Genomic DNA, 23,940 nt, shown 5'->3' on the forward strand with positions numbered 1-23,940 from the left:
ACAACCAGAAGAACAAAGAAAAGCTGCAGAGAGGAGGAGGGTAAGCGAGTAGAGGCTGTTTAACAGAGGGTCAGCTGAGCCTGGACTCCAGGAGGAAAACTGCTGGGAACGATGGACTGATGGGATCATCGGAGCGACTCTGACGCTGTGACAGTTGACTGTAGTATGTGGCGGTGCTAGGCGGTGACAGTTAGCCGCAACCTGTACTGGCTGATGACCAGAAAGCTCATTTTCAGAACCAGTCACCGTCGTCTGCTTAGTGTCAGATACAGCAGCCTCCACAATTCTAGTAAAGATTACGCCTCTAACTGCTGCAGTCTCATCTCACAAAGGAAATCTGAGAAAAATTCAAACTTTTGATCGAATTTTGAATGTCAGTTCTGTAGAAACTGACGTTTTGGGATCACGGATCCTATTTAGGTGCTTTGGAGCGATGCCAGAAAATAAAAAATAAAACTTTTCTGACTTTGCGTACCTGACGCGGTTTAGCTAGTGTGCTTGATGAGAGGTTTATTGTGAGGTTGAACATTTTCACAATATGCGTGAAACAAAGAATGAAAATATGGAAAAGCACATCACACCCACTGTTAAGTAGGGTAGAGGACTTGTAATGCTGTGGGCCAGTTTCTGGTCGAACAAGTCAGTAAAATAAAAACATGTCACCATTGAAGTCCTTCAACAGGACAGTGATGTGAATATACTCCAATTTAAAGATCTGTTTTTATTCTTCTACATGTTTCCGTGTGAGATAATGCCACAGCAATTAAAGAGGAAATGATTTTACAGTTTTTGAAGGGTGTTGCAGCGTCAAGAACGGTCTTAACTTCTGTATCCCAAAATACTGACGCAAACAGATGCTGGTGCATTTTAAAAGGAATTTTTTTTTTAAAAGTATAAAATTTACACCATTTTTAAATCTTGACAATATGTCCAAATAGTAAGAAAGGTGATCCAATTTGGATGCTTAAAACCATATATATATATATATATATATATATATATATATATATATATATATATATATATATATGCAGTATACTGTATATATATATATAGTTGTACATACATATATATATATATATATACATACACACACAACATATATGAGAAATTTTTGGACTGGAAAACAAATAGTGACTGAGGTTGAGCAATGTGTCAATATGAGCTAAGAAATATCACAATACAGGCTAACATTTTAAAGTAACGTAAATATTTTTGTTCGTTACAATTATTAGACATTTGAGGGATTTGCTGCCATTGATGAGCCAAGCTTTCCTCTTTCTGTGTGCGAGTCATTTTTTTCAGCCTGCGTACTGTCTCTTTAAATAATAATCACACTTATTTTGTTGCCAAACGATCCAAATTATTAATCTTTTATTTAATTGGAATGTTTATATTAGTTGAATTTCCAGATTTCTTCCTATTTTTATTCTTGTTAAGCTCTTTTCCATATTGCACAACCCCTCATGCCAACACATGTCAGCATCAACTAAAAATAGTCAGATATTAGGTAACAGGATCAACGGAGATAAAAAAAAAAAAAAAAGAGTAATAAATAAATAAATAAAATAAAATCAGTGCGCTGTTTTTGTTGCAGACGTAATCTGGCTTAACCCGATTCGTCCTGTCAGCCACAACTTTACATGAATGTTTAAGCTTTTCTCTATTTCTTTTTTTCTTTTTTTAGTCGCGTAAAAGAATATTTATAAATGAGAACGACTTTCAGACCAGCTGAAAACGGGTCTGTTTGTAACAGCTGGGGTGATTGGGGGAGGAAACCAGTACATGACCAGTATCTGACACACGTGAGGATCAGGCCAGCTGTGTGGCTTTTCGTCTAAAGGAGTATGTGAGTCTGCTGGACTTGTCCTCACTGACGAAAGCCGTCCGGGAGTTTACGGTCTCTGTCGACATCAGCGTGTTCGTCGCAAGCGGCTCAGTTCTGAAGGACCCCTCGCCCCCATCCGGTTAAACGACAGCAACGCGACGGCGGCGCTTCCTTTCTCTGCATCTCCGAATCCTCCGCTCGCGGCGGAGGTGTTTTGGCGGCGGCGAAACCCGGCGGTGATGAAAAACGGGACAGGACGCTGGTGGGTTTCTGCGGGTTTACTACCTGCCGTGATCGTTGGGAAGCGGAGAGCACGGCGCCGTGTCGTCCTCCACTTCGGCCAGGGCGGTCTCCAGCTGCTGGATCAACACGCGCTTCTTGAACCTGGCGAAACGAAACGAAGCTTCATGAGGCGGAGGCAGGAAGTCAGACAGGAAACGGAGCAGCTTGAAGGTTCAGAGGAGAGGAAGAAACCCCGGGGGAAACCCAGCAGCACTTGGGTAGATGAGACCTTTTTTTTTTTTGGTTCAGGCACAATAAGACTGGATGTAGAACATTCATTTCTATTATTTATTTAGACCCAGACTTTGACTAGGCCACTCTTAACACATGAATCTGCTTTCAAGGGGCAACAATATGTGTTTTCCAGGCACACGTTGCCATTTTATAACATAATCAAGTAACTGTGTCACCTTCAGTTGTTATAAAAATGCTACATGTAACAAGTATGACTTAAATGTTACTTTGTATCTTAACACCTTTAAATTGGGCCTCTGTCTCTTTAAGAAACTCCTTCTCTTTCTGAAATGCTGCTTTCAGGAAGTCATTACAGCATGGCTCCTCTGTTAACCCTTTAACAATGTTTCTACCAGCAGTGCACTAAGAAGCTCCTATAACGATCTTTAAGCTGCACAGTTGCACCAAGTGTTTGCTAATTGCTGCTGGCTAGTCTGAAGGAGCTGGGGAAGGGCTGCTTTGTGAAGCGGAAGCTCTGAAGTTTGGAAACTGCAGCTCTGAGGAGGAGATGCGCCAAGAATATGGAGCTAGTCCAAGCAGGCGTTTTGCAAAGCTGAATGGTTGCCATGGATATTAAAGGATTTCAAGGAATCAAAGCGACACTCCAGATGTGTTTTTGATGAGGGAATAACTTTATAACGTGATGTGAAGCTCAAAAAATTCAATTTCACATGATACTGCCCCTTTAAAAAAGTACAGCTTCTTGTTTCTTACCTCAAAGCTTCTTTGATTGCATGTTGGATGAAGTACTTTCGAATGTTCACCGGTCCTTTCACCTGCTGCAGCAGACTGAGTATGGATTTATAGTCTGGGGACGAACACACACAGATTAAGGTAAGAACTGACGGATTCCCACACTGAGATCCGGCTGCCTGGTTTGTACTCACTCCGTCCAGGTTTGCGGACCTCCTTGATGACTCTGCTCCTCAGCTCGGCTTGGCAGCCGTCCAGCGGGGTTATGTAAATGGTGTCGAGCGCGGCGAAGTCGTCTTCGCTGCCGTCCAGCTCGCTCTGCGGACTCAGGCGGTCGCAGTTGTGCCTCTCCTCCGTCGTCTGCTCCTCCAGGTGATCTTCGTCCTCCACCACGCTCGCCTCCTCCGCCTGAAACGGCTCCGCCAATCCCGTCTTATCTTCCAGCATCAACGGGGACGGACAGAGCGCCTCTGTATCCGCCTCGCCGGGCCAGATCTCGCCAGAGTCCAGGCCGAGGAATCCGTCGCCGTTGCTCTCGGTGAGCACCATGTTGTTCCCATCTGTTCACAATAAAAATGTAAAAAATTAGTGGGCTTTTTTATCCCTCTGAACTACATCAGAATCGGGCTTTACTTCTTCATCCTACCTTTGTGTTGTGACGGGGGTTTGAGGAGATTCTGCTGGCCTGGACTCTTCCCCACCGCCACATGGTTGGTGCTGCCCGGCGGGGTCTGCGGTCGCCGCAGCAATGGGGACATGCTCCGTCTTCGCTTCACGGTGCCGCTGGAGTTGGGGTCGCCGGAGTGGCCCCGCTTCTTGTTCTGAGGTCCGGCCACGAACTCGTCCGCCTCGTCGATCATCATGCCCTGGGGAACACGGTGGAGAAGACAACAGAGCTGCAGAACCAAGACAACGTGTCCGCATCCGGCCGGGTAGACACGACACGCTGCACAGGTGTTCATAAGACAGGAGGAAGTAGAAGCAAAACGAGGCATGGTTTTCAAAATGTTTTAGAAACAAAAAACTAAAAATGTGGCTTAGATGTTTTGGAACAAAATTTGTCAAATAAAACATTTGTTGACCGTGTATCATTTTCTGCTCCCTTCCCGTTTACTCAGCGCTCAGAGTTTGTCTGTCACACAATAAAAGCAATTTAGAGTTGCGGTTGTGATTTGACAAGATGTGAAAAAGCTCGAGGGATTACCTGCACGCTGAAGGGGTTGGCAAATGTTTACCTTTTTATCCTGCTTGAAAGGATTCCCAAACGTGTGAAGCCGTTTGGGTTGATCGGGATCAATCTCTCTTAACGGAGACGGCATCATCTTCAAGTACTCCTGGTAGTTGCCCATCTGAGCCACTGGAATGCTGTGCAGGAAGTCTAACAGACAACAGACACACTCATATCAACACATTCAGATTCAAAATGGACGTCTGCGTCTCCTACAGAAGGAATTTCCAAAGACTTCGGTCGTACCTTCGTCTTGGCCTCGGATCAACTTCAACGAGGTCCGCAGCAGGTTGGTGCGCATTCTGGTGAGCTGATCCAAGAGGTTTCGCCTCGGGATGTCGTAGGCGTTCCGGTAAGCTTGCGGTTTCACATCCTGGGGAGACATTTTGATGGCGAAACGCTGCGTGAACACCAGACCTCTCTGCAGAGAAAGCGCGCTGTCGTTTCTCACCTTGTTGAGAAGAGCGATCTGGAAGCCGGCGAACTCTTTGAAGTTGATGTCGACCAGGCGGAGAGGCCCCTCTCCGGTGATTCCCTGCAGCAGCTGCTTGAAGTCCCGCCGATGGGCCAGAGAGAGAGCGCTGGAGTGGTTCTTCACCTTTATGCCCGTTTCTTGAGGCGCTTTTTTCCCCACGGACACAATTAGGCGGTCTGATTCAATTTTTGCCTTCGGTAAAAAAAAACAAACAAACAAGAAAATAGGAAACAAAAATGCAGCGGGATGAAATGAAGACAGAGTAAACCTTTGAACCAGGTGCGCTTGTTTACGTTTGCCGACAGCAGAACAAAAGTGAAGTAAAATGATTCTTGATTGTAATAGTGGGGATCAGTATGAGTGTCAGAAGAGTTGGGATGTTGGTTGTTTCTGGATTAAAAAACAAAAGATTCAAGAAACTGCATCTATAACTATTGCAGATGTCCTTAGTGCATGAGATTTTCTGAAAGCAATTCTGCGACCTGACTTTAACTGGGTTACCAGTGTTGTGGTGTTTTTTATGTGACTGGAACATTTCCATTTGAAGCACTTCTAATTGGCTCTAACTGAATGTCATGTTTTCTAGTCTTTCCCAGTGTGAAGAGTGGCTCTGTGTCGAGTCATATTCATGTTTCTCGAAAACAGGAAGTCATGGAGCGTTAATCAAAAGTTCAAAAGACACTTTAATACTTATGGAATCTACCATGAAAAACTGAAAGTGTGAGAATGAGTTAAAACATTTTGTGCTGGGCATTATAATTTTTCAGCTAAATAGTAATAATATGAGGCTGTTAATAATAATAATAATAATAATAAATGTGGAAGCTGCTATAGTTTCAGATGGACAAAAAGAGGAAATAAGTAATTAGCCAATTAGCCTCGTCTGCATCCGCAGAGCCAGAACCAAACATGGAGCAGCAGCATTTCAGCTTCTATGCTCCACTAATCTGGAGCAAACTTCCGGAAAACTGAAAATATGCTGAAACACGGAGTTCCTTTAAATTAGGGCCAAAAATCCACCTATTCATAGTTTTCTTCAATAAGTAGTAAGTGGAACATTGATCAATATATTTGATCTATATTTGCTTGATGACATGGATGATGACATTTGACAAAATGTGCCATTAAGTGCTTGTTTTATGTTCTGGTGTAAAGCACTTTAACTGCCTGGTAGCTGAAATGTTCTATACAAATCGCCTGGAGGCAACAAGTAAATAATAGATATAGAGACAATGAACTAAATATTCATAACTGATGTGTTCAGGATGTGGTGGAATGGATAAACATTTACAGTAACAGTATGTTTGGATTACATTAGGATGTTTCTCCATCCCTCACTGCTGCTTACCTGCTGGCTGAGCTTCTTCAGGTATGAAATTATGCTATAACTCAAGCCGCAGTCCATTGTGTCGGCGATGAGGTTTGGTGCTCCCATCATCCTCATTGCCTTTTTTAAGGGCTGTCAGCAGATAGCAGAACAGTGTTTGGGTGAAATAAATCAACCAATAAAAGCAACACCAGAGAACGCCGAGTGGTGTTTACCAGCAGGTAGTACGGAGGCATCGTCTTCAGGTACATCTCGAAGGCCTGTCGCCACTTCAGGTTTGGTTTGAATTTGTGAACTTTAAATAAATCGTCTGAAAGGAGAAAAAAGGTTGCTGGAGACATTTTTAGCAACTCAGGGTAAGTGAGCAAATAGATTAATCAATTGATTAAGCCATTGAATTAAGCACCAGCTCTAAAAACAATGAATAAACCAATCAATGGCTCAATAAAGTAGATTAATCGATTGATTAAGATCAATTAATCGTTAGATAAAATTGGTTAATTGAGCAATAACATTGATGTGATGATCAGGAAGCCATTTTGAATTGAGCACCAGCTCTAAAAAACAATTAATACAGCCAATTAATCGCTCTATAAAATAGATTAATCATTCAATAAAATCGGTTAAATGATAAATAACGTCGATGCTGTGACCAGGAGGCCATTTTGAATTTGGCACCAGCTGTGATCTACTGACCCAGGCATTCTGTGGATTAGTGCTGGGAGTCTTACCGAGGAGCGGAAGAAGGACCGGATAGTTGTAAGGCATGACAAACAGATTAACACAGGTCAGGGCGGTGCTGGCCTTGAGGTAGCCAAACGGTTTTCCGAGGTCGTTTTGCTTCCCACTGCTGCTAACAAAAACCTGAGGACGAGGTGTCAAACGATCCAGTTAAACATCACAGCCACGGGAAAAACAGGGGAAACCCGACCGGCGTTCAGCCTACCTGCCAGCACATGTGCGGGGATTTCCTTTCCAGGATGTACTGGGTGAGTGGGGATGGCTCCATCTCGTATTTGTCAAAGGGAAGTTTGTCAATCACCATGGGCTCACAGTCCACACAGGAGAAACGCACCACGGGGTGAGCAGTGCGAGGCGGCTGGGGGGAACATGAAGAAATGAATTCAGCACAGGAATTTAGCTCAAAGATTTGAATTGCTGGATACTCTGACAGTACCTCAAATACACCAAGAAAAACCCATAAATCGCAACAAAATAGTAGATGAGAAAGCCGAAATAAAAGCAGCAGACTAACACAGAACTGCTCACCAGGCTTGGAGAGTTCTGGTCCGGCCAGAAAGACTCTGGTATGGGCCAGTGGCCGACCGGGACCCCTGTCTTTGGGTTTGGTCGAACATAGATTAGTTTGTGGCAGCTGTGCCAGGGCTGTGCGTTGAAGGTTGAAACGGGACGACTGGACTCCACAGAGTTGTCTAAAACAGTCAAGAAACAACAGAACAAACCCAATAAATATGCAGATATTGCTACCATTTAGGATCTTTAACACAGCTTATACACAGTGCCTTGCAAATGTTCCACATTTGTCACATTATAACTAAAAACCTATATGTATTTTATTGGTACTTTCTATAAAAAACTAAAAACTAAAAAGCAAGCCCCATATTCAGGGATGTACAAGACTGGTTTTCTACGTATCTATATCACATCGTCCATGTAGGCCACAATGTTTAACTTCTGACTCATCTGACCAACCTTCTTCCACATGTTTGCTCTGGTTGTTGTTTCTGGAAAACTGCAAACCAGACAAACCAGCTGCGGTATTACGGCCCTCGTCTTGCCTACTATCTTTACAAGTTCTGATGACAAGGCCTGACGATTGAGGTGGACGACCATATCTTGGTTTAGCCAAAAGTTGTGACATACTTTCCAATATTTAGATGATGGCTTGGATGGGAAGATGATTAAGGTTTGGAATATTTTTTTAAGAAGCAATCCTGATTAAGAATTCTCCACAACTTCCTTCATGATCTCTCTCCTGTGCTCCTTGGCCTTCATGATGAATGTTGTTCACTAACGTTCTTTACCAATTAGGTGACCTCTGATGGCAGTTGGTTTAAGGGTTTCTGCAGGTCCCACCAACTCAGATTTCAGACTTTTTAAGGCCACTATGAATATAAATTACGACCCATCTCTCCACGTACAAACTTCGCCCAGCGGCCGAGAGGATAAAATTGAACTTATCCACGATAGAAAGCTAGCTAGCTAGCAATGACATATTAGTAGCTAGTTAGCGGTAGCCTCAACTGTCTTGAGTCACAGAATGCAATGAAGACGCCTGAGTGCGACTCAAACGTTTGTCAAACAGAAAAATCTTGAGAGAAAAAAACCTCATAAAATATAAAAGATTAATCAGTCCTGTCAAGATCAAATTTAAGACCTGTGATTAACATATTAAAAGCCAAATGATGTTTTAATCTAAATTCAAGACATTTTAAGGCCTTAACACATGCATGAGAATTTAAGACTTTGCCAGACTTTTTAAGGATGCACTCTCTGGTTTCATTGGACTGTATTTAAAGTTATCGTAGTGAAAAACTTGAATAGTTGTATTTTCAGTTCAGAGTTGTGCGCCACTATTAGGGTACATTGTTGTAATGAGATGCAATGTACTGTGAATACTTTTGCAAAGCTTTCTTTCCCCTAGAAACTCTCATGTCACCAATCAATGAAACAAACCAGGAGGTGGATCAGTTGTTTTGTTCAAACGTTAAAAATACTGTTTCCTGTCAATATTATGTTTGCTTCAGTTACCTGTAGGAAATGTTCACGACAAAAGAGTGAATAAAAAGTAAGAAAAACACAAAAAAAATCTTACTTACTTGTATTAAAAGGATCAAAACGTGTGCTATTTAATTGTATGCACCTGACTGGACTCAGTCTTAACTTTTTCAAGGTGGATGCCAGCATTGTTCCACCTGCAGCTTTTAAGTTGTGTGTGCATCAAAAATTCACCTTCTCCGAGAGGCGGATCCGGCCCGGTCTTCTCAAAGTTGATGACGACGCCGCTTTGAACCTTTTGCACCAGAGACTCCAGACACTGGTTTAGCATCCGTTGTGTTCGCACGCAGTACGACCGTCCTGAGAGGATCAAACTTCACAATGAGTTCTCGTCCAGCGGAAAAAACTCAACCAACGAACCGAAGAAGGAGGCGAAGAAGAAAAGGCCAAACCTCCCGTGACTTCACACATCTGCGTGATCGCCGACTCATCTGTGGGGACGCTGCCGAGCTGCTCGTTGTCCGGCGCGGCTGCTCCCGGCAGCCTCAGCACCAGAGCGAACAGCCGCTGGTCCCAGCGAAAAGGCTCTTTGGTGAGCTCGCTGCCAGCCAGAGGGGAGTTCAGCGGCAGGTGCAGCTGCACGGCGGTTCGAGACAGTCAACGTTACTACAACACAAAGAGCTAAGAAGCTTCCGAAGCGGCAGCTGTACTGCTGGTGCTGCTATGAAACGGAGGATGTTGGTGTTACTTGTGTCTGCGTGTGTCTCACCTCATCTGGCACCCCGGAGCTGTTTGTGAGCTTATTCCCATCAGTGATGGTAATGATCACAGATGGCTCCAGGAAGAATGGGTTGCGGCCCTGAAGGGAAAACAGCCGCATTCAGCAAGCAGGCTGAAGAGCAGCGAGTCCATTTTAGGGCCGCAGCTAACGATTATTTCAGTAATCGATTATTCGGACAATTAATCGATTAGTCGTATAAAAAACTATCTTACACATTATACAAATTCTTCATTTAACCTCTTGAATATGCATATACAATACTAGAAACACATTAAAATATGCAAATAAAAAAGGAATACAAATCCATTTTTAAATAAGAAAACAAACATTTTGTTCATATGAAGAGAAATTGATTAATTTTTTTGTTAACTGATTAATAATCGGAGAGCAAAAGAAGCTTAATGGGAGATTTAGGTTTTTACAGAATTTGAATCGGGTGAAACGAAAACTATGACACTTTAGGATTTCTGGGTAGAACATATTTACAAAGCGTTTTTTTTTATATACGTATATATATATATATTTTTAATGTTTGTTGCTTACCACTCTGGGTGTGTTGTTCCATCAGTAAATAGTCTTTTTTGGAGTCCACATACTCCAGTTGATTAATCGATTACTAAATCAGTTGATAATTGTTTAAATAATCGATTGATCGTGATTAATACGATTAATCATTCCAGCCCAAGGGAATTTCACTACTCTGCTTTCCTGCCTTTATACTCCACAACCTGAATCTTGGCTCTGAGCAAAAGAAATTCCACTTGCTGGCTTAAGCTAATGACATAATCTTTACAGAAATGTTTAAACAGAAGTCAGCATGTAATATCCAACATGAGCCCGCTGTAGCTGCGGCTAATCTTTGCTTTGTGTCATAATGTCCTTGTGCTACTAGTTGAGGGCAGCGCAGCAGAGGTCAGTCTCCTCTAATTCACACACATGGGGAATGCTTAAGCAGATTCACACACTCCTGATGTACAAAAGTTGTCTTACTGTAGTAATCCATTTCTGCCTTCTAGCGGAGAGAGCGAGATAAAAAAAGGGGGGAATGTTGATTGGATTAGGCAACATCTAAAAGACAATTTTCCCCTCGCTATTTTTAGACAAAAGAGTGAATAAAAAGTAAGAAAAACACAAAAAAATCTTATTAACTTGTATTAAAAGGATCAAAAGGTTCGTTTTCTTGTCCATAAAGCTACAAATCTTGCTTAAATTAGTAGAAAACATCTTTCATATCATATTTCTCGCATTTTGTACCTGAGCTTTGCCATTTTGTCCCAGTCTACTTCCATAGTTCATACTTGTAAACAAACCGTTTCATACTCATGTACTTAACCATTGTACTACTTCATGTCAGTTAATTAATTTTCTTTATTTTTAAGTATATTTTGTTAGTTAACAAGAGTAAGAAGAATTTGTAGTTACAATGACGTAAAATATTGCAATCAAAATGTTCCATTTTGCACTTTTTTTTGTCTCACTGAAATGTTTTAAATAAATCCGAATATCAGATGATAAGAATCTAAGAAAATTCAACAAACAGTTTTCAAATGATCAATTCTTTATTAAAGTTAAAAAACTGGTCAAATCAAACTGAATATATAATCATCTGTTAAATGCAATATGAACTCTGATAAACTATAATGTTTTGGTTCAGCTTAACTAGCCGTCCAGTCACAGGTCAAGTGATTTCTTGACCTGTAGATTCAAGAAATCACTTAGTAAGAACCTGTGTGGCACAGGAAGTAGGCTAACAGATCTCAAAAAGCAACACAGCATGCCCTAGCCCCAAGAACATTTAAAAAACAGATTAGAAACAAAGTCAACTTGTGTCTGTTTTCCATAAATGGAGAAAAAAATGGAACAGTGGTGGCCAAAATTACTCCAAAAGCATATCAACGAACCAACCAGGAGGCAACAAAACAATAAAAACTATAACAACCTGAAAAATACTGCCTCAAAGCTCAGTGATCGTGGCTTGTTACGATACCTGTCCATAGTTGTCAATGCCAGAGACGAGGCGGTTGAGGTTGAGCAGGTCGAACGCTGTGCGGAGTGCATGCCCAAGCCTGGTGAGCCCAGACGCCTGCAGGTTCTTCAGCTCGCACATGAAGGTAGCATGGTTCTCCTTCCAGCCTGCCTGAAACGCAAACAGACTGAGTTCAGGTTGAGAGAAACAGGCGCCGGAGAAAAGGCCCGAAGTCGGCAAACATCTACCGACTTAAAATAGACGCACACCCACACGTATGCATGCTATGTTATTACAAAAAAGAAGAAGAAGGAAAAAAAACAACAAGTTTTGTTCTCATGCAAATCAAACCGATTAAATGATTCAGATCCTTTTTTGGTGGCCGGGGGAGAAAGTAAAGTCGGTTCTGAGTGACGCAACGTAACCGACCGCAGGCCGATGAACGCTGAAGTTCAGAGACGGCCGTTTAGTTCGTGCGTAAGAGGAACTTCCCACTGCTGTACATCCTCTGCGGGAGACTTTTACTCCCACAGGAGGGAGCGCGAGTGTGCAACTGCTTTTCCACTTTTACCTACGGGGTCAACTGCTTTAGTGCTGCAGCTTTATGCTTAATCTAAGGATGACCTGCAAGCTTTACATCTTCCTCTGCTGAGAGCAGGAGGGTAAGAGGCTGCAAACACACAAAGGTGAACAGCAACAGATTCTTGTAGGACGAGCATGCAGCTACATGAGTATTAGGAGATCGTACAATAACTGTCATGCATTCAGAATGATAACGTTAAAGTTACCAAACACAAGGGCTGTAAGTGCAAGTAACAATTATTTTACTAATCGACTATTTTATTGACTATTCTGACAATTAATCGGATTTTTTTTTTTAATTGGCACATTATACAGATTTGTCATTTAACCACAATATTAGAAATATGTTAAAATGTACAAACAAATAATTCAATGATTTTTTTTTACTGAGAAAATAAACATTTCTTTAGTGATTCTGAACTGAGTGAAGCTAAAACTAAGGCATTTTGGGTAAAACATCCTTACGGACAAAGGTGTTTTCATCCTAAGTGCAAAATGTATATATATTTTGGACAGTTTTGGCTTAAATACTGCTCTGAATATGTTGGGGTTTTTGTCAGCAATTTGCCTTTTTTGAATCCATTTAACGATTAATCGATTAGTAAGTTAGCTGATGATTATTTGAATAATGGGTTCATCACAATTAATCACTTCAGCCCCATCAGACCCAGACTATCCTGCATAGATCAGAAGAAACGCTGCGCTCAATAATTCAGACTACAGAATATTTCTGCACAAGCCTATCTCAACGGCTCGCGCTCTCTCTCTCTTTCTCTCTCTCTTCCCCTTCCTCGACATCAACAATTTATTGCATCTGTGAATGTGCAATCACACACCGGCCCCAATCAGTACCACCCCATCTTTTCACTGTGAAGCTCAGCGCGGCTCACGGAGCGGGCCACAAATAGCCAGAGGGAGGGGAAGAGAGAGCAGTTCAAGACTCGCTGCACAGACGAGGGAAAGCCCTGTCAGGCGGCAGCGCCGCGGACGGCTTTATGAGACGGAAAGAGAATCACATCCTGGTTTGTTTGATCGAGGTGTGTGATGCCCAAGAGGTTTGTCAGTTGGCCGCATTTACAAATTGTTGCGAAAGCTACAGCACCGACCTGTGACGGTTTTGCACCCGTTTCACACTTGCGAGCAGTGAAACTCCCACTGTGGGGACATGAGCTAAAAACAGTTATTCTGCTGTGGGTTACGTGGGGGGGAAAAAAAAAAAGGTTGATGCAGATAGTGTCATTTCAGTCATTTTCTTTAGTTACCGACAGGTCCATTTAGGCCTGGACTTTGACTAGGCCGCTCTAACGCATGCATATTTGATCCAAGCTAGTGCTGGACAATGATAAACAATTAAACACGTTCAATTTTCTATTAAAAACCAAAACTATAAACGACATTGATAAAGTTAGACTTTTAAGATTCAATTAGACCAGTGATACATGCAGCCTAAAAGGAAGTAGGGGGCGTGGCGGCGTGGGGGATAGCGCGACCCATGTTTGGAGGTCTTGGGTCCTCGACGCGGCTGTCGCAGGTTCGACTCCCGGACCCGGCGGCGTTTGCCGCGTGCCTTCCCCCTCCCTCCTTCCCCCTTTCCTGTCAACCTACTTTCAAAAAATGGGGGACATTGGAGCCCACAAAAGAATGCCCTGGCAGGGTACTAAAATATACAGTATATATATATATATATATATATATATATAAAAAGGAAGTAGGGTGGGGTCAATATCATTTATGCAATTTTAGAAGATGAAAAAGGCAAGCGTGGACTCGACTTGCATTGTTTCCAGTTATACTGAAACATATTTGCCTTTTCAAACAGTCTGCAGTTGGGCTTTGTACATCAATATATTATTAGTGGAGAAAGTGTCATCATAAATCTATAAGGTCCTGTAAGTCTTTTAGCTTTTTAAAAACAAATCTTATTAGCTACTGTTTTTTTTCTTTAGATTTGCATAGAAGCTACAGTTTTTATCCAAAAAGATATCCACCTAAGCTTGTTTGGTTGTGCTGGATTTTATTTCGGGGCGTTGAATATGTATATGCATTTTGTAAACTTCAGATTTTTATTTGTAGTAACTGTGGAAAACTATTGTTCTCCTTTCACTTCAACAAATAAAGAGGTTTGTGGTTCAGATATGTTTGCATTGCACTGTAAGGCTTTGGAGACGCTCTTTGTGGACATTAATTATAGCGATTTGATTCGTGACACAAGTGCACAAAGCAAAAATCTGATTTTAAACTTCTTAAAACGTGATGCAAAGTTAAAGATAAATATCCTTAACATTCAGATTAGCTCAGTATTGTTTGTATTTTGTAAAACAGGGAAAAATTTTTTATTACTAATCCACACCAGACTTTTCACATTTTTAACTGGAAATCAAAGTTTAAACACATGCAACCTTTGTATTACACTTCACAGTTGTTCACCACTTTATTTTGGTCTTTCATAAAATCACCTTGAGAATGCATTGTGATGTGATGAAATGTGTAAAAGTTAAAGGGAAGTGAATACTTTTGCAAGGCGCTGTAGCCTGTAGACACAAGTTGGGCCAGCCTGATGAATTCCACAATATGGAACAGCCACTGAAGGAAATTACGTAATTTGGGGGTTTGTGTGCATACTTGGGATTGTGCTTTAAGGGGTAGGGAAAACCTCTGAGATGTGTGCCAAGCCATAAACAAGTCAATAGAATAGGGATGAGTACATCTGCTTTTATGGCAGGAAGCGGGGAAACTGCTGCAGAGATTGAGAGGTTGCATGTCCTGTTTTTTTCTGTGTGAGGCAATTACCGGGAGTTTCTATGCAGGAAGCCTCTCACAGCATCAGTATGACAAATAATTATCATGTGAATGATGATAATTCTGTTCCAGCGAAGTCGTACAAACATAAAGAGAATCTCATGATGAACGGGGCTTATCAACTTTCATCCAGGGACGGCCAATGGGAGTGCAACTTTGATGAAGGGGGCGGGGTGAAACGTGACTGGCGGGGGCCTCGGCCAATCTGCGTGCGGTTCTGTGAAAAACGAGTGACGTCACGAGGGATAATAAATTTCCCCGCCTCCATCTCAACGCCCGAGAGTTTTCTCGACACAAAAGCAAAATGTCCGCTGGATGTTCGGATGCAGTGCGGCTCCGGGTCTGCGGCTGTTTGGAGCAGTAATTTGCCGTTTTTTCGCCACCGGCGAACTTGAAGGAAAATAAAGTCTCACTGACAGACAAACACGTTCGACTTGGAAGTGTGAAAATGGCATCATTTGCTAATTACCTTCACTCCGAATGGTGGCTCATCGAATGTAACTAGCATGTACCTGTCGCCTCTACTAGCCGGGTCTCGGGCACGCAGCTGTCAAAAAGAAAACCAAAACAGCATATATTAATGTTTACCGACTTTCGCCAAGGAACCCTGAGCTCGCCAAAGGTGCGAGCTTGCTGAAGAAATCCGGGTAGAATCCATCTTTACCTTCATAAAGATCTCAACCGCGCCTTTAGCAACGTCCAGATACGTCGTACCCAAATAAGTGCGCTGATTCATAGAGGCGGACGTGTCTAACAGAAAAACTAAAATAGGCATTTTAAATGTAAAGCCGCGGTGGTATGCTTTTCTAAAATAACCGTTACCCACATATGAGCTATCGTGCAGCCAAACAGTTCACTCATGTGTGCATATATATTTGTTATAATAAGCCCCCCCCCTCCAGCAGAGGTCTGCCCTCTCTGTGTCTGCCTTTCTGAGGCTGTTTCACAGCTCGCGCTGTTCAACTTCTGCTCCTAACCGAATGGAACGCCCCGCTCCCCAAACTGCGAGCCCATTGGCCAAGCCCCGGTCTGTTGACCACGCCCCCTGTAAATATAGTTATATAAAGAGGTAGTAACGGTTTGCACCAATAGTAGGTTCAATATGTGGAGCTAACAGATTATTGGTAAAAATGTGTTTGCTCCAGTAATGTGTTTTCCTGAGCTGAAATACCTACAAAGAAAAAAACAACAACCAAAAAAAAAATAAAAATTATTGGTTCTATTTATATATAAATCATAATAAGAAGTGACATTTCTTGTCAGTTCCCACTTTATCCCGCCTCCTCGTTCAATAACGCAGCTGCTCTCTCACTATGCTTCCCTTCTTGTGCTGCGTTCAAGGAGCTTTTCAGAAGGACCTTAAACACACCACAACACAGCGAGACAGCGTTCACATTTCGCAACGTGAACGCGATGTCAAACTCATGTTTATGTCGCTCCTGAGAGATATTTGCAACGGAGGATAAAAACGTACTCTAACGCTGTGAAGACCAGCGGAAAAAAAATATAGATAAAATGTCACATTCAGCAGGACAGGAAATACATCACTCAAATAGGCAAAAAATGTTTATCAGATGTGAAATAAATGCAGTAAGAACACTCGTGCAACAGGTTCAGCTTTAATAAATGTCTGTCAGGGGCAATAACGAACATTACATTACAAGGAAAATTTTTAATTCACATTTTTTATATATATAGTAGAGTTGAAAACTCCAGATTTGTTTGGCTTGCTAAATTTAATTATTACTTTTATCACTATTATTATTATTGAAATATAATTGTAGATTCAAGGTTCCATTTTATTTTACAAAAGCTAGAAACAGTTGGAATATACTGTATGTGGTTGTGTTTAGAATATTTGTTCATTTATACCTCCACAAATAGTCAATTTAAGGCTTAGTAGGCATGCACTGTTGCAGAAAGTCTATGTTAAATTGGACTGACAAATATTTTTGTCATTCACCTCAAGAAGAAAAATAACAAAATCTGTTCACTAGAGTTCAAAGCATAATCGGTTCTGTAGGCTAATTGCCGATGCTGAAACAAATTATTTCTGAATCTCAGGTGACATTTGTCTATTAAAGGTCAAATTTCTTTTGCAGCGGTGGTTAGAGGGGATTTCCACTGTTTTCAGACGTTATGAAATTATAATAAACACGTTACCGCTGCCCTCCTCCGTCCCAGCATGCACCGCGCCGTCCGCAGCATAAAGAAAAAAGGCTAAAGAGAGACAACAGGGTGGGATTACAGACGCCTGTTGTGCCTGGCGTATTCCTCATAAACGTATGTTGACAACAAGGTAACGTGTCGTTCTTACCCTCTGTATCCTTTAAACAACTATATGCTTCCTCCTCTGTTATGACACAGCAGCGGTACAACGTGAAGTTGCTATTAGCTGGAGATATCCTAGCTGGCTAATGCTAGGCTAGTAAACAGAGGCACAATAATGCTGTATAAAGATGTGTTGCAACGGTGGCAGGGTCAAAACATGGTGACGTTACTTTTAGCTTACAGTCGCCACGAGTAAAATATCGATATCCCAATTATGAGTAAGCCCTTATGGAATAATTTAAAGAAAATTTGTGCATATCATGATTATTTACCCTGCATAAAAACCAACACAAATACGACTATATATATATATATATATATATATATATATATATATATATATATATATTATTATTATTATTATTATTATTATTATTTATTTTTTTTATTATTATTATTAATTTATTTTTTTGCCAATAACGTCGTGATTCCATAGTAATAATTATGGCCAACATAGAAAGTGTTGCGACACTAGGCTCGGTCACCGAGATCCAACCGCGTATCCATGTAAACAGACCGAGGGCCACGTGACCAGCCGCGCGGACTCCACCTGTCTCGAGGGTTAAACTCCGACATCATGTCCTTTTATTGGGAGTTACCCCACATACTAACGCTGTTTTGGTTGTTGTTTTTTTACCCAACAACCTTGCGTTTGTGTGAAATGTATTTGTCAAACTGCGTGGAGCGTAGCGTGTTCGGCATTTTTTTCGATCATACTGCCTTACAGTTACGGTAGAAATTAAAATATCAGGAAATCATTCTTGTTCTTTAAATTTTAGGTGTTGTTGTCAAGTTTTTAGTAGAAAAACAGAATAACATAACTACCTACCAAGTATTTTCAGGAAATTTTTTTCACACACCTACTTTATTTAAAGTTAAGACTTTTGTTCCAGATGTGTATTAACACTGATCAGCCTCTACCTGTTTAAACTGTTTCACAGTTTTCTCTCTGGTCTGACCCACTTCATCAGATTTTGACCTATTTCAATTTTTTCAGAGAACCATAAGACATAAAGACCGAAAACGATTATAGGTCGAATTTCGGAGGTTCTTTGCCATGTTTTACAGCTTTGAATCAAGCAGAAAATTTATACTCTGTTTTGAAACCACGCTTCCTCTTCCCACTCCCACTCCTCAAGATGACCTCCACATACCACCAGCTTTCTGGTTACACCACTTAGTTCATGCCTAGCAGACACTTTGATTTATTTTACCCAGTGATCAAGTAAAAGTGCATGTAAGTAAAAAAAAAAAGTCAAAAGTTTACATTTCCATTATACGGAGCCCCCTAGGGGACATGGGGAATTTTTTTCTTTTGCATTCCCTCGCAAAACTTTTGCGTTCCCTCGCAATACTGTACTGGTCCGTTATGCAGCATAATTGAATACTGTAAGCCTTTCTTACGGTGGGCGCCGTACTTTCTGCTTTAATATAAGGTCATGTGAGGTTTTTCCATGAATGTTAGAATCTTTTGTGAAATATCTGAAGTTTTATATCTTTCTTTAGGATAGGAAGGCGCCACAAACCTACGATATAAACAGAAACCTTCTGTAAGTAGGAAAGAAATAAAAATACATTATAATTTGGACTATTTCTGAGTTATTATCGCGGGTAATAAATCATCTGACAGTTTTGATTGTGTCTCTGTTGTGTTCGTAGTCTGAATGGTTTAAAGAGCTGCTTTCAGTGCCGCTCCATCTCAGCCTTAACAGACATAAACATGCAGTAAAAAATAAATCGATTTTCAATCAGTGTTTTGCACCAAACAGTTAATAATAATAAACAAGTTTTCACTGAGGCTCTATAAGAGCCATATGAATGAAATAAGTAATTATTGATATGACAGGAGCAGGAGGCTTTGACACTTAGGTGTGTCGACGTGACGTCACCAGGTATGAATGGGAAGGATACTGGCTTTGTGTGTATTAGGAAGCGGTGAGCGGGGCGGTCAGTCCTTGCAAAGTTTGGAGCCTGATCATCAAAATGGAATAAATCGATAATTGTGACAGAACAAAGAAAAGGTTTGGAGTTGATTGATACACGGACAGATGAGATTCCCTGAGTTAACCCAGAGTTAATCCCTTTACCATCATTAGTTTGTCGTGTTTTTAATAATAAAAACTTGTTAATAGTAAAAACTGTTTGGTGCAAAACACTGATTGAAAATTGATTTATTTTTTACTGCATGTTTATGTCTGTTAAGGCTGAGATGGAGCGGCACTGAAAGCAGCTCTTTAAACCATTCAGACTAGAACACAACAGAGACACAATCAAAACTGTCAGATGATTTATTACCCGCGATAATAACTCAGAAATAGTCCAAATTATAATGTGTTTTTATTTCTTTCCTACTTACAGAAGGTTTCTGTTTATATCGTAGGTTTGTGGCGCCTTTCTATCCTAAAGAAAGATATAAAACTTCAGATATTTCACAAAAAGATACCAACATTCATGGACAAACCTCACATAACCTTATATTAAAGCAGAAAGTACGGCGCCCACCGTAAGAAAGGCTTACAGTGTTCAATTATGCTGCATAACTGACCAGTACAGTATTGCGAGGTAACGCAAAAGAAAAAAGATTCCCCATGTCCCCTAGGGGACTCCGTACCATTACATTCCAAAAAAAACAAACAAGATGATTATTTGTTTTTCAATGTTTTGGCCCATGAAGGAAAAACTAGCTGATGTCAGGCTCTGCCCATTTAAATGGTACATCTCTACTTAAACGAATACATTTTTCTGGATAAGATACAGTTAGCACAATAGTAAAGAACACTTAATATCTGTTTAATTTCTTATTTAATTTAATATCTTGCACAGATAGCACCGTTATCCAGAAAAGTTCAGGTCTTGGTCACCTCTTTTGTTCATGTGGCTCTTCACAGGAGCACGCCATGGCCCTGAGGAGCTGAGAGCGGTGCTAGCTCTTTCTACGTTTGTCGGGGTGTTCCCACCGTTGGGTAGTTGCTTGAGAAGACTGGGGGGGCCCGGTCAGAGAGTGGACAGGGAGGGGGCAGAGCTCAGCCGGAGCCAATGCAGCAGCACCAGCTAGCGGAGGGAAACCTTCCTGTGTTCGTGTTCCCGACCGAGCTCGTCTTCTACGCGGATGAGCAGTCGTCTCATAAGCAGGTGCTCACCCTCTACAATCCCTATGAGTTCGCGCTCAAATTCAAAGGTAGGGGGCAAATAGTCGATATATTTCTTTCTTTTGGCATATGAAATTATCGAAAATGTTCATGTTAATGATTTATTTATTTATTTTTCTCCCACTTTCAGTGCTGTGCACAGCGCCAAACAAGTACACTGTGGTTGATTCCACGGGAGCCGTCAAGCCGCAGTGTTGCGTTGACATGTAAGTGCAAACTCCTCGCGCTCACATCTTCTCGCCTCAGGCGAAATAAATAAGGCGATCAAGTCAAATTCTTGCACATCTACGCAGAGTAATCCGACACAGAGACGTCCGGCCGTGCCACTATGGCGCGTACGACAAGTTCCGACTGCAGGTGTCGGAGCAAAGTCAGCGGAAAGCGCTGGGTCGCAAAGAGGTGACCGCCACGCTCCGTCCCTCGGCCTCGCAGGAGCCGTCCAGCGCCAGGAGCCAAGACGAGGAGCGCCGGATTAAGGAGCAGTTTGCGGACAGCGAGTTTTTCGAGCAGACTGCGTTTCAGACAGGTAAGCGGCCGTTGCGACGTACCACCACTAGATGGAGCCAAAGAACAACGAAACCACTTCTTAGTGTTTTCACTCATCTGAGGCCATGAAAACATTTTTGTAGTAAGTTTTTAAAACATGTACTGATCGAAGAATTTTTCACACATCCACTCAGACTTTGAAATATGTATGGGACAAGTTAATACCACATATTGAGTAAATGCTCTGATATAATATCAAGGGTGCAATGGATTTTATTTAGAAAGAAATGAAACTTTTTCCCCAAGCCTCATCTGTCTGTAGATGTCCCTGTCTCTGTCTTTGAACTGTGTATTTCAACAATGAACTTTTGCTCAAAGACAAAAAATGTTGTCTATGGTTCCAAGCACAAAGGCAACGTTGAACTGATACGCAAACCTAGATAGAAATCTGCCTTTGAAAATAAGTTATAGCAGCACAAAAATAAAGCTACCACACTTAAAACATCTTTTTCACCTTTCAAATATCTGCTTTTGCTTTCTTCAATGTTCTAAAACCTCGAATTGTACAAATGCACAAAATTATTTTGTCCACTTTTGGAATAATATTTCCAAGCTGCAGATCATTTCTAAAGTCATCATAATATTCAATATTGCAGGTAAATTGTGGCAAGCGATGCATGGTATTCATTCCGATGCTGCTTCCTGTATTCACAGAGAGCCGTCCCGTTGCTGGAGGACCCAGTCTGCTCACAGTGCTGCTGGGACTCGTGTGCATGATCGCCCTGATGCTTCCAACGCTGGGGGAGCAAGAATCCACTGTGCCTGTCTACCTCCACTTAAGTGTTAACAAGAAACTGGTAGCTGCTTATGTTCTTGGTAAGGCTGTAAAAACACTCACTAAATCAGAGAAATTTATACAGACAGATATTTTTTTTTCTGAAAAATGAGTTGAAGTACAGCGTACGCACAGAGACTGAGATTTCTGTAATGCTAACCGCGCTAACTGCGGCTAGCTACACAAATTGCAAACGCCAGTCAACTTTGCCATCATTTTGTCTTTGTTTTAAGAATTGCTCACAACAATAAGGGGAGAAATGCTTCTTTTTAATTTTTATATATTGGTCTGTCATGATAAATTTTCCAAGGCCATAAATTGTCCCAGTAATTATTGCGATAAACGATAATGTTATTGGTTTGAGACCATTTTCAAGTAATATGTTGATAATGACATAACAGTGCAAGTTCGTTCTCTCACGGACGGTTAAACTTTCATTTAGCAAAAAAAAAGAAAAAGACAAAACACACTTAACACTGGACGTGGAAAACATTTTAATTAAAGCACAACCAAAAAAATAGACAGAAATAACACACACAACCAAAGTGATAAATAAAATGGATTATCTTTGGAAACAAAAGTGCCCTTAAAATTTTTTTAATTATCCTAATGTAAGCTCATTTTATCATCCAATTAATCTATTCATTGCATACTACAACATGCCTATGCATATATTACAGTGCTTGAAGAGAAACTTGAGAGACTAGTTAGTGCATCTCTACGTTTGCCTCGTGTAAAAAAGAAATTCTCTTTTTTTTTAGTGTTTTTTTCTAACATTTTCCTGTTTGTTTATTTTCCAGGTCTTCTGACTATGGTCATCCTACGTACATGAAGTGCACTGTGCTGAAAGGACGAGGATAAACCGTTTTAAGCGATGAAGAGACGTGAAGAGAAACGTGACAATGACTGTAACTGTGATTATCAACATCGTGGAACCAGAGGCACGACTTCGACGAGCAGAGCTCTCAGCGCTCTGGTGGAGCTCCATAACTCCATCCGCTGACAAATACATTTTAGTACATTGGTTGCAAATATATAAATGTTTTCTGGGCTGTTACAAAAAAAAAAAAAAAACGGGACGCTCTATGGGAACTCTTGCTGAGCAGACGCCGCCTCCGAGCCTCGGCCAGGGAAGAGTCGCGAGGCGCTTGGGACGTCGCCTGGACCGTCATGCATTCTTCGTAATTTTATTGCCATTGTGTGACTCAATATGGTTAACTTGAGTGTGAAGAAATCTACATGCAAACGTGTACATAAAGCCATTAAAACGTCATGATATGCACCTGTGACTGTGGTCATATTGATGTTTTGAAGCTTTCATAGCACGAGACTGAAGACGATGCATTCAAGTGCATGTGGCTGCTTCTGTCTCCCACGTAAACCCTTGAGACACTTTTTACATTTCACCGAAGTTTGACGTAACATTGAAACTCATGTTTAATAAAGTCTTAATGCAGCTGCGTTGTAGTGCTAGTAGCTCCAATCAAAAAGCATGATTATTCTCAAGTCTGTCACATAAACCCGCACTGACTATTCAGTCCAGCAGTCGTAAATAAGGCTAGAAAACAATCCACTTAATAGAAATGTTTACATTTACTCGCATCTTGCAACTTTTAATATTTCTTCTAAATCTACTGTAGCTTTAGGTAAATAAGCTGCTTTTCTAATAAGATGGAAATAAATAGATCTTACATTTCAGGATTAAATATAATTAAATATTGAAAAATTGGAACAAGAAAATCCAATCTTTAATTCAAGTACATTTATTTACTTGGGATGTTTTTTTGGTTTTTTTTAATCCAACCATCACAAATGTTTAGTTTGCTTACCTCTGCTGGAACTTTGGTCAAATGAGATGAAAGATTGGACTTCAACACTCCAGCTGGCTTGATGTCAAGCAAATTCGGAATAAGTGGGAAAATATCCCCCAATATTAAGTAAGGTGGAGGATCTGTGATGCTGCGGGCCCGTTTCTCCTCCACAGGCTCTGAATCTTGTGTGCGAGCTCAAACTCTGAAATACCAGGTTTTGAATAAAAACACAGTCTCTTCCAGTAATCGGAAAATGAGTCGTTTGGTCTTTTAGCAGATTAACGACCCAAAAATATTAACACAGTTGCCATAGAAACAAAAAACTAATCTTCTTTGGATGTATACTGTATTTTTTTAAAAATGAAGCAAACAAAACCCCCATCTGCAGATGTTA

At 41.1% G+C, this 23,940-nt stretch overlaps 2 protein-coding genes and 1 long non-coding RNA gene across 4 annotated transcripts in view; 2 read left to right on the forward strand and 1 right to left on the reverse strand.

Annotated features, from left to right (window-relative positions):
* The window catches only part of LOC114139112 (uncharacterized), a 25,885-nt gene extending 14,325 nt beyond the window's left edge, over positions 1-11,560 (forward strand). The window contains exon 3 of the long non-coding RNA XR_003594387.1: positions 10,175-11,560. This is a non-coding gene — a long non-coding RNA (uncharacterized LOC114139112). The remainder of the gene's footprint in view (positions 1-10,174) is intronic.
* Positions 1,586-15,883, reverse strand: ints6l (integrator complex subunit 6 like). Its single transcript, XM_028008762.1, has 19 exons — positions 15,599-15,883; positions 15,404-15,481; positions 11,575-11,724; positions 9,576-9,665; positions 9,259-9,442; positions 9,041-9,166; positions 7,781-7,783; positions 7,337-7,500; positions 7,014-7,166; positions 6,799-6,931; positions 6,283-6,377; positions 6,089-6,199; positions 4,717-4,932; positions 4,512-4,638; positions 4,273-4,415; positions 3,684-3,903; positions 3,232-3,597; positions 3,059-3,152; positions 1,586-2,212 (listed from the first exon to the last, which is right to left on the reverse strand). The coding sequence occupies exons 1-19, from the start codon at positions 15,707-15,709 to the stop codon at positions 2,110-2,112; spliced, it is 2,667 nt and encodes an 888-aa protein (XP_027864563.1). The 5' UTR covers positions 15,710-15,883; the 3' UTR covers positions 1,586-2,109.
* Positions 15,884-17,088: 1,205 nt separating this feature from the next.
* mospd1 (motile sperm domain containing 1) lies at positions 17,089-23,022 on the forward strand. 2 transcript variants are annotated; one of them, XM_028008770.1, is made up of 6 exons: positions 17,089-17,233; positions 20,154-20,443; positions 20,545-20,620; positions 20,708-20,940; positions 21,615-21,776; positions 22,536-23,022. In XM_028008770.1, the coding sequence occupies exons 2-6, from the start codon at positions 20,302-20,304 to the stop codon at positions 22,565-22,567; spliced, it is 645 nt and encodes a 214-aa protein (XP_027864571.1). In that variant the 5' UTR covers positions 17,089-17,233; positions 20,154-20,301; the 3' UTR covers positions 22,568-23,022. The 2 variants fall into 2 exon arrangements, with proteins under 2 accessions (XP_027864571.1, XP_027864572.1); XM_028008771.1 differs by having other exon boundaries at positions 17,116-17,217.
* Positions 23,023-23,940: the final 918 nt, after the last annotated feature.

This window comes from Xiphophorus couchianus, chromosome 23 (assembly GCF_001444195.1).
Source record: "Xiphophorus couchianus chromosome 23, X_couchianus-1.0, whole genome shotgun sequence".
NCBI classification, from domain to species: Eukaryota; Metazoa; Chordata; class Actinopteri; order Cyprinodontiformes; family Poeciliidae; genus Xiphophorus; species Xiphophorus couchianus.